The sequence below is a fragment of the Vidua macroura genome, chromosome 10, assembly GCF_024509145.1.
Source record: "Vidua macroura isolate BioBank_ID:100142 chromosome 10, ASM2450914v1, whole genome shotgun sequence".
NCBI lineage: Eukaryota > Metazoa > Chordata > Aves > Passeriformes > Viduidae > Vidua > Vidua macroura.
In genome coordinates, this window is record NC_071580.1 from 14,774,419 (window position 1) to 14,791,300 (window position 16,882).

The following is a 16,882-nucleotide window of genomic DNA, read 5'->3' on the forward strand; positions in this document are numbered from 1 at the left end:
GTAAATCTGTGATGATATATTCTTGTATTCAGATATAAGGCTGAATTACATACATTAAAAAGTTGATGGTGCTCTACATACTTTGGTTGAGGTCTCCAGCTGTTACAAAAAGGACAAAAAGACATTTTAAAAGTCTTCCTTATTAAAGAAAAAAAAAGGTAAAAGTAACCTCACAGAGTTGAAAATATGTATTGATTTTGACTTTGCTGGCAGATTCTTACATGGATTTGCACTAAGCAAATGAACTGGTGGACTTACAAATATTACCAAGTGAAGTAATCACTGCTTTCTCTTCTGAAAGTCACAGTGACTTTCTCCAAGCAGAGCTACTGAAGACCCACAGTGAATCTGGCTCTCTCCCCTTTACAGCAGCTGTAGTTTGAAATGCAAGTCCTCTGTGGAAAGTACTAGATGTTCACCTAGCAGTTTCCAACACACTTCATTGCTGCTTTTAAATAACCCCAGTGAATGTTATTCATTAGCCAAATATGCACATAGAGCTAATAAATAATTATGATTTTCAGGCTCTGGAACTGTCATGATTTCTAATTTCAGTGTCAGGGCAACACTGCCAGGTATGTCCTAGACATGAGTGACTTCCAACTTATTACTCAACACTCTTTGTTCCTAAAACCATTTCAGTCCCCCACTAGTTCATGAAGAAACGATCTGCAACAAACAGGCAGGTAAATGAAGTCTCTAAGGTGACAACTTCCCACGTGCACTATAATAGGTCAGCAGCAGCGCAGTTCCCTTCACAAGTGATTCCTGAGCTAAATTCACAAACAAGCACCAGACTCAGTTCTCTTCCCTTGGCATTTTGCCCAGAAGGCTCAAACAGGCTGGAGAATAATTCTGACTTGTAAAAAGCTCTTTTCCCCTCCTATTCCCCAATCACATCCGTGTGTGCAGTACTGGCACAGAGGATGCAGCAGGAATGCACTGTGGCACAGCACATCTCGGTGCTGCACCAGTCCATCCGTGGCACGGAGCCACATGATCCCACCAGGGCAGCTCCCACACATGAGTCAAAGCAGCCTGAGAACCAGGCAGTGACAGCCCTGCCTGCCTGCTGTGCCAAGTGAACCTCAGAATAAAGAGATTCAGGCCTGCTGTTCAGAAGAAAGTTTTGCAACATTAGTCTGTGCCCAGCAGACCCATGGAGGACACTGAGGTCAACCCACAGGAGTTTCCTAGATAAGATTTGGTCTTATTCAGTTTTAAGAAAACAAACCCCATTTTCTAACTCAGCCATCAATGATAAATTATATAAAGAATAGAAATTTTTAGTTTCCCTGAAGTTGCTGGATGGAGCTTAAAGACTAAATGACAAAAAAAAAAAGATAAATTGATGTTAAAAATATGACCGCAGGAGGATAAACATGGCTGGAACCAGTGGACAAAGAGATTAAAAGGACTAGAGTCGTTTTTGCAAGTCATGTAACAAAGAAGTAACAGCACATGCCCAAAGAAAAATTTCAAGGAAAAGTTACCTTTAATATCAAAGCATTCAGTGAATACAACCACTAAAGACCCCTTTTATGACTCTCCAGGACCAAAAAAGGACTTCCAGTGAGAGGTGGATACATACAAATTAGTTCTAGGAAAGTAATGTTTATGTATTTAATAAGAACCATGTTTTAATGAATATGTATGTTTCTGACAGATAAATACCTTGTTGTAAAGCCTCATAGCACACACAGAATTAAAAAAAAAATCCTCTGTGTGTCCTGCACAGAAAAAGAATGCCTGCTTTCTAATGCTTCAAATGTGTTGGAAAGTTTATTCCAGCCGATTTCAGGATCTTCTGTGCTCTGAGGTCTTGAGTTGGATCGAATCCTCAATTTCAGCTTGAAATAAACAAGGCAAAACAAATTTTTCACATATATTCAAAAAATATCGGTTAATTCGGATTGCTTTAATCTGCCCCAGCACAGGCACACGGATGAAGAGGAGCAGAGCGGTGTGTGCGGGATGAAGTTGCTGCAGGGGCCGCAGTGGCTCTGGGAGCCCCCGGCCGGCGGCGGGGCCGGGGCCGCCAGGAGGAGCCGCAGAAGCGCGGCCGGGACGGGCACGGCCGGGGCCGCGGCCAGAGAGCGGCTGGACGGCTCCGGCACGGCCGCGCTTTCTTCGTGGGAGCTGGCGCTGCACTTCTCATCTGCAGCGCAAAGGAGAGAGCACAGGAGCCCCCGGCAGGCGCCTCCGCCCAGCGCTCCGCTTGCTCTTGCACGGCTGGTGGAAGTGCTGCCCTTTGCGGCACCTCGCCTGGGCACCGCTACTGCCCCCTTGGCTGATTTGGGAGGGATGCCCCATCCATGGAACACTCTCAGGGAGAAGCTGGCACAGAGATCTGGCCGTCTGGCAAAAATAATGCCTTAGAGGCAGCTGCTTGCTGATACAATCCAATAGGAAAAAAAAAAAAAAAAAAACAAACCTGTTTTGAAGGGGATGACGCCGCTCTCTTAGACATTCCTGGAACTTAAACTGAACATAAGTCAGTCGGAGTGAGAGTATGCATCTTGTCATGTTGATTTTTTATTTAAACATATTGACTAAAATAAGTTCATTTGATCTGTTTCCTTTATCACATGCATACCACAGCAGATGCAGATTAACATACCTATTAGACTTATATAGTAGTTTAAAACCAGTGTGACAAGCAAGCAAAGAAACAAAACAGGCAAGCAGTAAAAAAGAAAATCTGAAAGTATCTTCCTATGCAGGATTGCACCTTTCAAAGTTGAGCAGTTGAAAGTCATCAGTTCAGAAATGGCTCCTTCCTGGCCCAGACCCAGTGAGATGGATGAGCCCTGGTAAAGCCCAAGTTAGCCATGAGGCAACACACCTGGCTGGCACAATGCCATGACCACCCTGCCACAGCCAGCATGTTGCCTACTGGATGGCAACAACTCTCTTTCTCTGTTACTCAGGTTTCAGACTGACCCGTGTTCACAGAACCTGCTTACCATATTCCCAGCTGATGTCAAACAACACACATGTATTTCATGCTACAGTTTTCAACACCTTAGGCATTAAAATGTACTTTTTGAAATGCTGCAGTCCCCTTCTTGGCTCTAACATTGCAGTGTTAACTGGAGTACTGTAACAGTGCTATGATTCAACCCCTGCGTGCTAGTTTACTGCAGGAGCTGTTGGGCTGGCTATGCTGTTTGTAGGGCAGAGCTGACACTCATAGTCTCAGTGACAGACACAGACATCAGCTCCTGGCTTGCCATGCCCAGCTCTCCTGGGGAACTCCCATTCATTTTGGCCAGTGACACTTCACTCCCAACCTATGCCAAAGATCATACAGCGCCCTTGAGACAGCTGTGCTCTCCTGTCCACTGTTCATCTTTCAAATAAGTCTCTTCTGGGCACAGCCACAATCCAGAGCTGCTGTCTGAGGCTGTTAGATGATCTCCACAGCCCTTGTCAAAGTTGGGATATAAGCAAACCTGGTCCACTCCTTTCTTATTTAACACCAGCATATAAAAAAATTTTACAGTGTTATGACTTCCTGTGCAAGCTGCCCAGTGATCCCTACATCTTGTGTTGGCACAAGCTATGAGAGTTAGCAGCCTTATTGTATGGATGCAGATGTAGCATCTCATCAAAGTGTTTCCAACTCTCTTTACAACTTTCTTCCTTTCATTTATTTCTTCCCATTTTCTGACCCAACTTCACTATCTCCTCTGTTTCCCTTTACAAATTTCAAGCCTGAAGCCAAATTTCTTGAGATCTGACTCTTTCTATGCAAGCGGAACACTGACAACTGCCTTGAATGTGTGTGGAGACTCTCTGAGAAGAACCAAGGTGCAGCAGGCAGTGAGGCTGCACACAGCACACTGCTCCCTGTGTCAGTGCCACACTGGTGCCCTGCCTGAGGCTCATGTATCTTTGTGTAGCTACATGTGCTGCTGCCACAGCAGGACACACAAGTGACTTCCTTACTGCCTATGGCCTTTCAGCAGTCTTCTCTTCCTGTCTTATACTGTTGGTTGTATTAGCACTAAAGAGTAAATAACTCTACATCCCACTTGAAATACTGTCCAAATGTGGCAACATGCAATCATGCTTGTACAGTCAGTTAAATCCAGTAATAACATATTTTATTCTGACAGGCCATTGAAACTGAATGCATTTATTTCCTCACACAGCCCAGCTATAGGTAAAGCTTTTCTGGATGTTTCAGGCACATTATATAAACTAAGTCAACACACAACCTGTCTACATACAAAACACCCTTTGAGAGTGAAATTCTGGTCTCTGAGGAATTTGCTCTGGCAATAGCAAGATTTACTGGTTTTATCATTAGATTTTATTCTTAGGATATCAGTCATCATTTCTTTGTCAACAGATTTTACATATCTCAACAGGACTGATCAACTTGCGAGTCCAATCAATGAGAGCTCAGAGGCTTCAGCATCTTTTCTGGTAATAACTGCTGGGATTAACTCTCTGGAGTATAAGAAATGTTCTGCAGTACGAGCCCCATCTTTTATGCTCAATGTCAAATGTAACAGGTTTCTAATAATAGAACCACCACAACCTGTCCAGCAATTCCAGTCCTGGATTTGCCACAGGACATAAGTCACTAGGTTATAGCTAATACAGTAAACAGTGACTCTTCCTAGTGACATGGTAAAAATAGAAAGGCTTCACATGGCAGGGAGTTTTCTCATCTACAACACGCTTCAGAGGTTTTAGCAGGGGGAGTTTCAGTGACATGTTTACAATTCCTCTTACACAAATTACAACAGAACCCTGGGGGTTTCATATGGCTCTTTATAGGTAGGAAGGACAACCATCTCCAGGGTGTACAGATGCTAAATCTTTAATTTCAGATCTCACTTATAATTGTATATTCAAAGATTTTTATTTTATGATGGGAACATAATAGAAGAAATAGAAATGTAATGGGGGAAATAAAACTTTCCACATTATCCCTTAACTGAAGTAATTTTCTTGAAAATTCTCACATTCCCTTAATTACCTCCATGAAGAGACCAAGTTGCAAAAGTATCAGTTGCTTTGGGACTAGCTGTCAACAAAATAAAACAACATAGTTGTAAGCTGTTGCTCAGCTTTGACTACTGGGGGCAGTAATTCTCTGGTCCAGCTGGTGTTACAGAGCAGTGTTCTCACCAATGCTCAGTTAAGAGTTATCTTAAGCCTAAAGAGAATTCATGTGACACCCACAGACTTAACAGGAAGGACAAAAATGATCCAGAGCTGCCAGGCTTCAGGGGTCTCTGAGCTACAATGCAAAACCTTCATCGACCCATATCCACAGCCACAGCTCCCCAGGGATCCCAGCCTCATGCTCCCCGCTGTGCATGTTACCTACTGGAACAGTGCCACCATGCCAGCCTTACACCCTTGGCCACCACCAGAGTAAGCTGAGGCAAGGAGACAGGTTACACTCAGCATGCCACAGCCACAGCCCACAGGCAGGAGCAGGGCTGGACGGAGTTACGAATCCCTGACTGAAAACTCAGATCAGACTCCCAAGGACAGGCAGCTGTAAACTAAGCTTGCAGAGGGCTTTACATCTCCACTGCCTGCACATCCTGGGCCAGAACAGCTTGTTTCCTGTGAGCACGTGGCCAGGGACAGTCTGCAGGACACCCCAGTCTTTTGAGTATTCATCACATTATCACTTGGTGGATTCTTGCCTCTTGCTGACAGCTGCCTGTTCTTTACAGCTTTTACATAAGATGTGTAGATGCAGAAATCTGCTGTGTCTGAGAAATCTCTGAGTTTCAAGATAGTCTTCTCTGCTTTTGCAGCAGCTAACATTCATAATTTTCTTTGAAAATCTTTCATCTGAAAATATGTTTTAAAGGTCATTTATTGCTCTGCAGTCCAGAATTTCTTTCCAGATGTCAGAAACTACTGTGCTTTAATTATACATTCCTCTGAAAGGCCTTTCACACTATGATTTTTTTTTTTGTTTTATCAAAGTCATTTTATTGGCAAACCATATTACTAACAAAAGGGATATGACTCTATACTTACTGTAATATGAGTTATTACAACACTGTTTACAGCTGAGCTTTAAAAACAATTTTCAGGCAGCTCTGGTTTTGATGACTAAAGCTTAAACCTCTTAGGGTTATTTTACTCATTTTTCAAAGCCAGAGATGGTGAATTTCTAATTCCTGATGCCAGTTTTCTCAAGCTGGGTGTCTGTAGGTCAGGCATATGCACTAGAACTTCCTATGCTTTTTTAAGTTCTCTAATAGAAACTCATAAAACTGTAAGAAAATGTTAGAAAATTGTGACACACTGTCTAATTCACAAATTGAGATAAAGTGAGAGCAGTTGTCCTCAGCCTGCACATAGCTTAAAGCTTGCTCCTTCTGCCTTAGCCCTGAAGGAGAATTTGTTGCCTGAAACATTGTCTGTCTTTTAGCTGGTTCAATGAAAATTCATTTGTGCCGAAGCGCCGTGCCTCGCACGATGCTTTCAGCAAGACTCTGCACAAACATTACTGCTGAAGCTCCATACAGCCGTGGCTATTCAACTGGCAGGCAGGTCTCAAGAGTTCTTTATTCCTGTCAGACACAAACCATTATAGAGCAGCATTCTCCAAGAGACAGATCTGCTTGTGGGACATATAAATACTGGTTTTCCTTCCATTGATGTCAATAGGAGCAAGGATGGAGGTATGATGTTATGAGATGCTAAGTTCTTAAAATATGTTCTGAATGATTTCTATTTTTAAGAGCTGTTTTGCTTTGGAGGATGAAAGGTCTGTTCACTTAATATGAGGAACAAGGTCTGTCTCAGAGATGTGGAAGAACATCTATTCATCCAAAAGCTTAGCTATTTCAGGAATAATCTGTAAATTATTTTTAGAGTTTGTTTAAGTGTTGTTAACTATACCTGGCAGATTTCTGGCAAATGCATTATTGTTCCTTTAGACTTCTCCATTCCTGCAAGGAAACTTTTTGGGAGATGGGACTTGTCATTTCTCCTGTTGACACTGTTCTACTTTGTATAAATAATTACACATTCACTGGGACTGAGACTAGCACCTCCACCCTCCCCAGGAGGGTTACTGAACCATCAGACTAGAGCATTGTTTTTCTCTCACCAGCTGGCTCCATGAATATTTAAGTATTTTTTACAAAGTGGGACTGTTCCAGTGAAAGGGGCTGATGGTCAGGTCACTGCTGTGAGGCAGAAACCTGAATTTGCAGAGCAGAGGAGAATTCCTCTCAAACACAGGTAGGAGTTAGATTTTGTAAGGCATGCACTGACTTCTTCAGGAGCACTAGTGCAATCTTAACTTACTTTGTGGGATTTACACATCAATTTGTGTCATTGTTTTAACAACCACTTCCATTAAAAATCCTTCTTTAGCAATAAATGGAATAGTTCGCACCAAATGAAATTGAATTTGGAAACTTAATTTCATTTAGAAATATGAAAAATAATATTCAGCTCCCGTGTACTGAGATTTTCTTTCTTGTCCAAGTATTCAGTCAATTATTAGCTCATCCTAAGTTAGAAAGTCTTCTAATAATATGTTGTTTACCAGTATGGGCTCCACAAATTCTATGCCTTTTATCTTAGTGTAATCAAGGGTCAGGTCAATCATTTTTGCTTTCTGCTTTAAAAACTGTGAATTTTATGAAGCATACCTTGTTGTCATAGAGTGAAGGGTTTCTGTGAAAGGCAGGGCAACTTGGGAATCCACAGCCAGGAAAAATTTCATTTTCCTTAACTGAAAAACTTTCAGTTTAACAAATAGACTTATATTTTAAGGGTAGTTCAAATACCAAACTAAGCCAAAACAGATAAACTGGGATTAGCAGTGGAACAGACTGCTAAACTATCCAAAATCAAAAGGCAGATTTAACCCCTGATTCTTGTATTAATACAAGGTAGCTGAAGAATTTGGAAATGGAGTCAAAATTGTCACAATAATCTTTGAATGCGAGGATGCAGTAAAATCAAAAGTCCTGTTGTGTTTGGATCACACCGCTCATCACTTTCTTACAGTGAAAACTTTTTGGGTCTAAGTCTTGCATTAGACTTTGACTGGAAATGGATACTGGAGTCTTCTTCTGCATTACAGAAAATGTAAAAGTGACACAACAGACATAAACTCAGAAAATAACAATCCAGGGCAGATCAGAGACATAGTACACTGAGTTCAGAAACTACTTAATTGAATTAGATGTACTGGACTTACATTAAAAGGAGATAATTGAATAAAGGTACTTAAGAAGAGACTCCGGTGTTAACAATGACAGAAAATTATTAAGGAATCCACAGAGTCACACTTTTACCTGGGTAAAACCTGGGTAACCATGAGATGGGTGATAACCAAGAGACAGGCCAGCAAACATTTTAGAGTGGTGTCAAGGCGGAGAGAAGTGTCAGCAGGGTTTAGCTTCCTAAGAGCCCAGAGCTTTGAAAACTTAGCTGGAAAGCTGAATACAGAGCTGCTGTACTGGATAGACAGTATAATAATCATGACCTATCGGTTGCACTTCGGCTCCATATGAATCAGTTCTTCTCATGCCCTTTCAAGAATCTATATACCTCGCATCACAAATCCACATCTGCTCCTATTTACAGCAGGAATTCCTTGCTATTTGACACTGCACAGGATAATTATTATCAGTGCACTGCAGTACATCTGGAAAGATGAAGGAATGCTGGCTCAGTACACCTCAGGCAAAGCACTGCACCTCTTAAAGAAGGATGGATTACATAAAACAGCACAAGAGCTACATCAGCCTTTCATGCATGCTGAAAGCCAGGCATAATTGCTTTGAAGTGGAAGAGTTACAGCAGTACAGGTAGAACTGCAGAACAGGTAACAACAGAAATTTAAATAAATACTCACCAATCCTTGCAAATTCTTTGATTCCCTATTCAAAGATGCCTCCCATCCACCAGAAAATGCTATGTGGTAGAGGCAGGCAGTCTTCATTCCTTTTCTGCTGGGATTAAAATGAAATTTGGCTGTTATCTCAAGAATAAGCCCAAAGACCAGGCTTAGATTCTGGAAAGATTTTTCTCATCCCTAAATACCCTTTCAGTAAGTGAGTAGAAGGATTTAAACATAAGAACTCTTTCAAAACAGTTGCCTGTGCTCAATTGTCCATGTCCAGACTGAAGTCAAGTACAGTTTAGGAACACTGAAATTAAATTACAATATTACTTACTCAGTCTGGCCTTTATTTTGTTTGGTGGATATGAAAAAAATCCTCAGAGACTGTTAAAACAAAACTAGTCTGAGGCTCTTGAAAGGATTAAAACAAGCAACTCCTGGAATACAAAAAGGATAAACTGCTGCTTGATTCTGGAACTGCACTTGTGATTCCTAATGTACTAAATGGCTGTTGCTGAGTTAGAACTGAATACAAGTTTCAAGTATTTTTATACCAATTATATATCTAATTTAGGCACATAATGCTGTTTCCATAATGCTTTTCCGGTGTTTAGCTTACTTTTCTGATACATTTTGTAACTAAAATTACTACTATCTAGATGTCTCTGGTCCCAGAGAGACTTCTTCTAAAATTTCCATGTATGTTCCTTCCATTTTTTATAACTTTTCCCCTTAATCCTTTAACATTTTAATGACCTGTAATAATTTTTCCATAGCAAGAAGCACTTATCTGGTACTCAGATGTGTTCTTTGCAATACCATGCCGAGACTGATATTGACAGTGACATTTCTTTGAATATTAAAAAACAAGGATTCTGTGAAAATCATTACCCAGCAACATAATAGATCACAGATGTGTTTAAAAAACATAATATTAGGCTAAACTCTGAATTCTGGTCTGGAACGCATGTGTGCATCTCCCAGGGCAGTAATTCAGCACTTAGAAAAAGTAAACTCACTATTGTAATGCACATGGCAAATAGCTGAGTTCCAGCCACCAGTGAAATAATTTGGCCCTAGTTTTGCATTCCATGACCCCTGTACTCTGATGGGAAGTAGACCATAGGGACTGACTGTAATTCCTGTAGTCAGAACTGCCCAGCCCTGGTACAATTTATTGTTGCACAGAAACATCAGTGATGCAACACCCACTTTCTTGCCAGGGACTCTGTGCTGAATAAGGACAACTGAGGGCATAGCATGAACAGCAGGAGGAACCCAGAAAGTCTTTCTGTACCTGGCAGAGCATGACTGTATCAAGACATTCCCTCACAATTACTTTGGCTCTCTTGGCTTGGCCTAATCTGCCTGTTAAAGAAAGGGTATTCTCCCTGTTCTGGATTTTCATCTTTGAGGAAGGAAGTCCTTCAGATGTAGGCTCCCCCAGTTTATCATTCAGATGTAGGTGTTGAGCTGCTCAGTTAAGTCAGGAACTCCTTTTCAAGCCAAGAAAACAAGTGCAAGAATTATTACAGCTGATGAAAATTTGATTGCATTCTCCCATCTCTTGTTGTACAGGCTGTCATATCATTTGCACATTTTGTAGAGTGCTTTTTTCTCATTGTCCCCTTTATAGCAATTTGGAAGCAGATAGGGAGTTTTCTTATCAGTAAAAGTAGAAAACGGGCATTTTAGTTGGCTGAACAACACTTTTCTTCCTAAGAGCATTTACAGTAAATAAATTAGATCAAAGTGTACTCCTTTTTATGTCTAGCCCTATAAATAATGCAGAGGGAAATTCAGGAAAAGCAATGAGAGCATTGGCAGGAAACAGTTTCTCACAGGGCTTAGTTCTGATTTCAAATCTGTGTTGCTGGTCACAGCAAACTAATTACATGTGAAACTGCACCGTGAAACTCAGGTCCCAGGTATCACCTGTGCAATAGAGTATGACAGCATAACACATTTGATTCTCTTTAGAAATATCTCTATCCTGCAAGTACAGCATTCAGAAGACAGGAAAGAACAAAAATGGGGGAGGAAACTGAAGCTAGATGCCTTAATACAAAGCTACTTATTTATAGACAATGTAAAAGTCTTTCTTGAACACCAGGGAATTAAAGCACACACATACAAAATAATTACCTTCTTTGCTCGAGGTTCCAGCTTTATTTTTGACAGCATTCTTGCTGAAAGCACACTCTCATCCTGAAAGAGACTTCTCTGGAGCACCCTTGATGCCTTTTGCAACTTTTCTTTCCCTACATCTGCACAAAGAGTACCTGACAGCCTCTCACTGCACACACTCCTGAGGGCATTCCCATGTGCCTTTACCCTGTGCCTCCAGTGTCACTTGCAGCCAGCTCGAAGAGAAGGTGGCTGTGACCATCACCAGATTGTTAGCACCAGTTGTGTCATGTAACAGCACTGGCTCCACACTCTCACTTTCTTCATTCAGGTCAGAGCTGAGTTCAACAGTGTCTAGTGAAGGTGGTGCTTTTGGAAGGGAAAGGATGCTACTGTACAGTAGATTGTTCAAAATATCATCTCTTTTCATGTCTCAATCTATAAATCAGACTCTGATTTAAATCTCCAGAAATTTATTCATATACAGACATAAGTGAGTCTTGTCATTGAACAAGAACAATGCTTCCAAGGATGATTTATATACATATATATCCCTCATTAAAGTAATTATATTTTGTACCAAGAAACAGAAAATCTGCTTTTTCCATTTTAGTGACAAAATTTCCTAGCTGCTCTCCTATTTCCTTCACAAGGACAACACAATTAAAGATCTCAGGTTTATTTCTCACATCCACCAAAGCTAAGGGAATCTCCTTTGTTTCATAATATTATCCACTTGAAGATTTGCTGATTTAGATTACATCAAGACAGGCTAGCTGATCTGTATTAGCTTTTACAGCTATCTAGATAAGAATAGCACCCTGTGACCCTTGCTGATAGCCTGCCCCGTGCTGGAGCTCAGAAGCTGACCTGCAGAGACTGAGGTGCCTTGCTCCTCTCCTCTCTTCTCTGTCTGCTGCTGGAAGATTTGGCCATGGGGCTGCCTGATTCACAGGTACCTGCTGGAAGTTCAGGGGCTCTGCCTTTTTTTATTTTAGGGCCCTCTACTTCATATTTTATGTTCCTGTTCCTTTTACGTGTTGAGTATTTGTCTCGGACTATTATGTTTAAAATGCCCTATTAGGGACATAGCACTTGCTTAAAAATGTTTTTTTTTTAGAATTCATTCTTCTGATTGGCACTTTAGCCATTTCTACCCCTGCTGTGTGAATGCTCTGTGGTCATTTTAAGTGCCTGCTCTTGGTCAATAGACCCTGGGATGCTTCACTGGAAGTGTTGAAACAATCTTTTAGGCATCTTGTACTATGAAGGAGTATCTGCTCACATTATCAATATTTCAAGCATCCTGCTTGATATTTATTAGATCTGTTTGGTTACAGGAATGTTTGCAATTTAGCAGTAGTCATCTAATTTATAATTTTTATATTATGATGCAAAACAGTTCAAGTAATGATAAATCAGCACCATTCTCCATAATATTTTCTTAAGCTGGAAAATAAGAAACTGACTTTGAACAATAGAAGGTAAAACATTTTTTTAAAATAATTATTTGATATCAGTTTGTATTCTTATAAAGAGAGGAGGCAAATAGAAACTGATATTAGAATTACCCAAACTGACAAATGGAAACACCAGAAGGTAATTTAGAAAATCCATACTGAAAAACTCTACTGCTTTAATGATAAATGCATCATGTTTGGTCTCTGCTAAATGCTAAAATGAAATATGAAGTTTTGAACTGTATTAAATATGACATTACTTGAGGTAAAACTAGCAAAGACCAAAAAGAAGTTAATTAAAGAATGTAAGCTTAGTTCCTAATAATTTCCTAAATTCCTAAGTTGTGGGAATACTGTCAATACTATATTTACATTTGGTATCTCAGTATCAGAAGAACCAGGGGAGGAGAGGTCTATGGCCCATCACAGACATTTTTTATATAAAGCCAGAAACCATATTGTCATTTGATAAATGAGCCAAGAGCAAAGCTTGACAGACAAAAAAAGAGAAGAGTGAAATTTTCAGCCTGGGGAAGGGTGGAGGCTCTGCAAGTTTTCCAGTGACAATTCTTGTGCAGATTTTTATTTCTGTGAAGTAGCAGATTCAGTTGAAGGCGTAATATGGATAACTCTTTGTCTTACAGATCTAAGCAAATTTGGAAATCCTAGGAACTGGCTGGGCATATCAGTTTGCAAGAGTCATTTTAGGTGCTTGGATTCTCAAGAAAATAGGGATAAATCCTCTCTATTGCATGTTTTCCAATGCTATTATGAAAAGGGACAACTTGCAATTGCAGGAAATACCAAAGTTATTTTGGAAGGGAAAATATCAAGATCTTGGCACTTAAGACTGCACTGAAAGAGTTGGGGTTGTTTAGCCTGGAGAAGGCTCAAGAGCAGCCTTATTGCAGCCTTTCAATAAGTGAAGGGAACTTATAAAAAAGATGAGGTGAAAGTTTTTAATAGGGCCTGTAGCAATAGGACAAGGAGTAATGGTTTTAAATTAAAAGAGTCTAAACTCAGAGAAGATATGAGGAAAGATTTTTTTTTTTTATTATGAGGGTGGCAACACCAAGAGAAGTGGTGGATGCCCCATCCCTGGAAACATTTGAGGTCAGATTGGGTGGGGCTCTGAACAACCTGATCTAGGCCCTGCTCATTGCAGGGGTGTTGGATTAGATGACCTTTAAAGGTCCCTGCTAACTCAAACCATTCTATGATTCAAATGAAATAAAGAGTGGTTGTTGATAGTATTTATGTAAATTTAGATTAATTTCACAGTGTCAGCTGAACAGGGCCTGTACAGAAACACCAAGAGAGTTCTGGAAGGTCTTTTGCCATGGTACAAAATGGCAAGGTATTTTGTCCAGGTAACTCTCCACAGAGAAAATAAGATTTGGTGAGAAGCCTGAAAGCTGGAGCATAAAGTAAGCTTCATGTTCAGTCAGGTCATCAGGCCACTTTTGCCGCTGCACAGCAACATTATGATTAACTTTGTCACAGGGAAGGTGTCAGGAAGAATATATATACATGGGATACATGAGGCACAGGAGGTTTGCACCAACATTTACACAGTCTTTTCAAAGAACATCTCAGGGACAGTCTGTCACACAGGGTTACATTTCAGGAATAGGTTTCCACTTTCCACTTCAGTAGTTGTCTCATGTGAGACAAGGTCTCACTTGCCAGACATTCATTAGGAAATTTGTCTCTTGTCAGCTTTGTATACAAAATATCTTTCTTCAGTGACTGACAGGGAGAAGCCCTCACCCCTGGATCACCAGCATCACTAGCTGAGCCCAGGACTGCTGGCAACAGCTGGTGGGGGAAGAGGGGTCACTCAGGCTGACATTTCTGCCAGACTGCTGCAAGAGGCAACGACCCCTGTGACACCAGGCATTTTTTATAATTACTATGGCACTAGCTCTGTAGTTCCTATGTTAAATATCTGTCACTAAAGATTCATCATTCCAAGCCTGAAGATCTGTCACCTCAGGGACACATGACAGAAAATTGTTTTTTTCTACCTTCAAAAAGAAACTACTGTAGAAACCTTTTGCTGCAATGTCAACTGTCAAAAAATTAGATAACTTTTGTCCACATTAATAAAGACACTTTGCTTATGCAACTTCATACATTTATGTAAAGAATACATACACAAGGCAGAATAATTAAGATTGCATGAGACTGTAAGTCTGCCATGTTTTGGGGCTGAGCTTAAAACTTTTCTAGCTGAATTTATATCCACTACCTACAGACAATTCCTAACTGTACATTCCATGGTTTTATCCCAAAAAGACAGGGACTCTAACAGATGCTGATTGAGCAGCTTCCTGACTTCGAAAATGAAATATCATCAGTATATAAAATGGTTTGTTTTATTTGGTTCCCTGCAAGAGTAGAGGACTGAGCTTGGTAAAGAAGAAAGGTCATTCCTGTTTCTGTGTTCCTAACAGATCATAATTCAGCTGCAGATTAATGTCAGTGCTAACACATTTATTTATGGGTAACTACTTACTGGCCTTTTACTTTTCTGCTCCTTCTGCAGCCATTGATGGAAACCAGCCAGACATCTCTGGGTTAGTTCATGGGTGAATTCTCTCTAGCAACATCATTTACATTTGGTAAATGCAGTTTAATTTGAGAGCCTTGTTTATAGTCTGTCATTTACTACTTGTGGTATTCATAATCTATTTAATGGTGGGCTCTAAAGAAGTACTTGAGCACACTAGATTCAGGGTGTTTGGGGAATACACATTTAGGGTGTGTTCCCAGACAGGCAGTGCCAGGGAGTGATGTTGCTGTTTTCCTGAGTGGCATAGGTGCAGGAGCTTGGCTGCACGGACTGTGCATGGGCTGGGAGCTTTCCCAGCAGTCTGTTCATCACCTCAATTTGCTCAAGAGGCCTGAATTGCTCTGTTGCTGCACAGATCTGTAGATATGCTTGGGTGGAATTGCTCTGTTGCTGCACAGATCTGTAGATATGCTTGGGTGGCAATGCAGAACCTGTTAATGTGTTAACTGTTCAGAAGTTTAAAACTGCCTTTAGAGGAGGCAAAATCTGCAGCAGCCACATACAAAAGGAGTCCTCGAACATGCAATCCATGGGATCTAACAGCCTTTGGTGGTGGTTTTGCATGGAGCACAGTTGTTCAGTGGATATAAGGCCTGAAATACTCTTATAAAATAGAGGGTCGTCTCTAGATTAAAACACATTGACAGAAAGGAGCAGCAAGGAACTCATGTGTCTGTGCAGTGAGGATTATACAACTTTCTGTCATACACAGACTTCCAGATGTAGCAATTTTTATTATCATTATAATATATTATACCTAATATAATATATTATAGCATTATTATACCTTCATGACTACACCCAATATACCTAGTGGCAGCAGCTAAACTTCTAGCTGCTAACCAGCATGTCATTGGTCGTGGTGTAAGTAAATGTCTCCTTTTTAGCTTTCTTACTTCTCATTTCTGTCACTTAAAATCAGTTCACAACTCAGCTCCAAACATTGTCTCTGTTCTCACAATGTTATGATCTTTGTTTCCACAGCCCCCTTTTTGTGACCTGGACTCCCTGCCCAAACCCTGCACCAGGTCTTGCCTAGATGTGTCCTGCTCCTTCCTCCAGTCCCACTAGGGGGATGTGTGGCAGCCTCTCCTCAGGGCTTCAGGCCAAGCCCTCACACCTGGCTGCCAACACACCTGCATTCCTAAAAACCTGGGCCTCGCCAAACTCACACAGCCCCCAGCCTCTGCTTTTTCTTGTCTTCCAGTGCCTCTGTGCACACAGGAACACTGCTGGCACCTCTTACTCGCCAGCCGTCTTGCAGGCTGCATCCAAAGATCTGGGACATTCCAACAGCAGCTGTACCTCTTCTCCCACAAAATCCCTCTTGGAAATGTAGCAAGCATGAATTCAGGTTAGTCTATTGCCTCCTTTGCCCAGCACTGCGGAAAGGAGAGTACTGGTATCATGACTGCTGAACTGCAGCATCCACTTCCTGTTTGATCCTCAGAACATCATCTCCAATCAACAGTGCTTCTTTAAAATGTTGAGAGTGAGACCACTCTTCTTTGTATTTTGCAGGAATAGGACTGTTAAGTGCTCAATAAATTAGCTAAAAAAAAAGAGAATAGGCTTATATTTTGCCTTATATGCAGGAGAATTTCTGTTTAGTTCCTCAAGTCTGTTCAATTGCCTGTGCCTGAACACTTCTACAGACTTACCTCCTTCTTCTGCAAGAGGCACATATGGGAAGAAGTACTTTAAAACAGTAAGAGGAACAGGTTCTTTTTAAAGCAATACTCAGAACATAAATTATCACTTATTGGTGTGATAATCTGTATGTCGTTGTTCAATAGCACTAACAATGTGGTGTTTTTGAAATGCCATGTTCAACAAGAATACTGTGTTCAAAATAAGAATACTGACTTA

The 16,882-nt window shown here is 40.8% G+C and overlaps 1 protein-coding gene across 4 annotated transcripts in view; it reads right to left on the reverse strand.

Annotated features, from left to right (window-relative positions):
• Nucleotides 1-16,882, reverse strand: part of LOC128812401 (uncharacterized) — a 27,701-nt gene continuing 10,819 nt past the window's right edge. Inside the window, exons 3-5 of one of the 4 annotated variants that reach the window (XM_053986782.1) lie at nt 8,864-8,957; nt 2,435-2,484; nt 1,543-2,358 (exon numbers count right to left, since the gene is read on the reverse strand). In XM_053986782.1, the coding sequence (XP_053842757.1) occupies nt 1,890-2,358; nt 2,435-2,484; nt 8,864-8,957 (613 nt within the window). In that variant the 3' untranslated portion in view covers nt 1,543-1,889. Of the gene's footprint in view, nt 100-1,542; nt 2,393-2,434; nt 2,485-2,533; nt 5,827-8,863; nt 8,958-16,882 lie in introns of those variants that run through there. The other 3 variants (XR_008438700.1, XR_008438698.1, XR_008438699.1) reach the window with 3 other exon arrangements.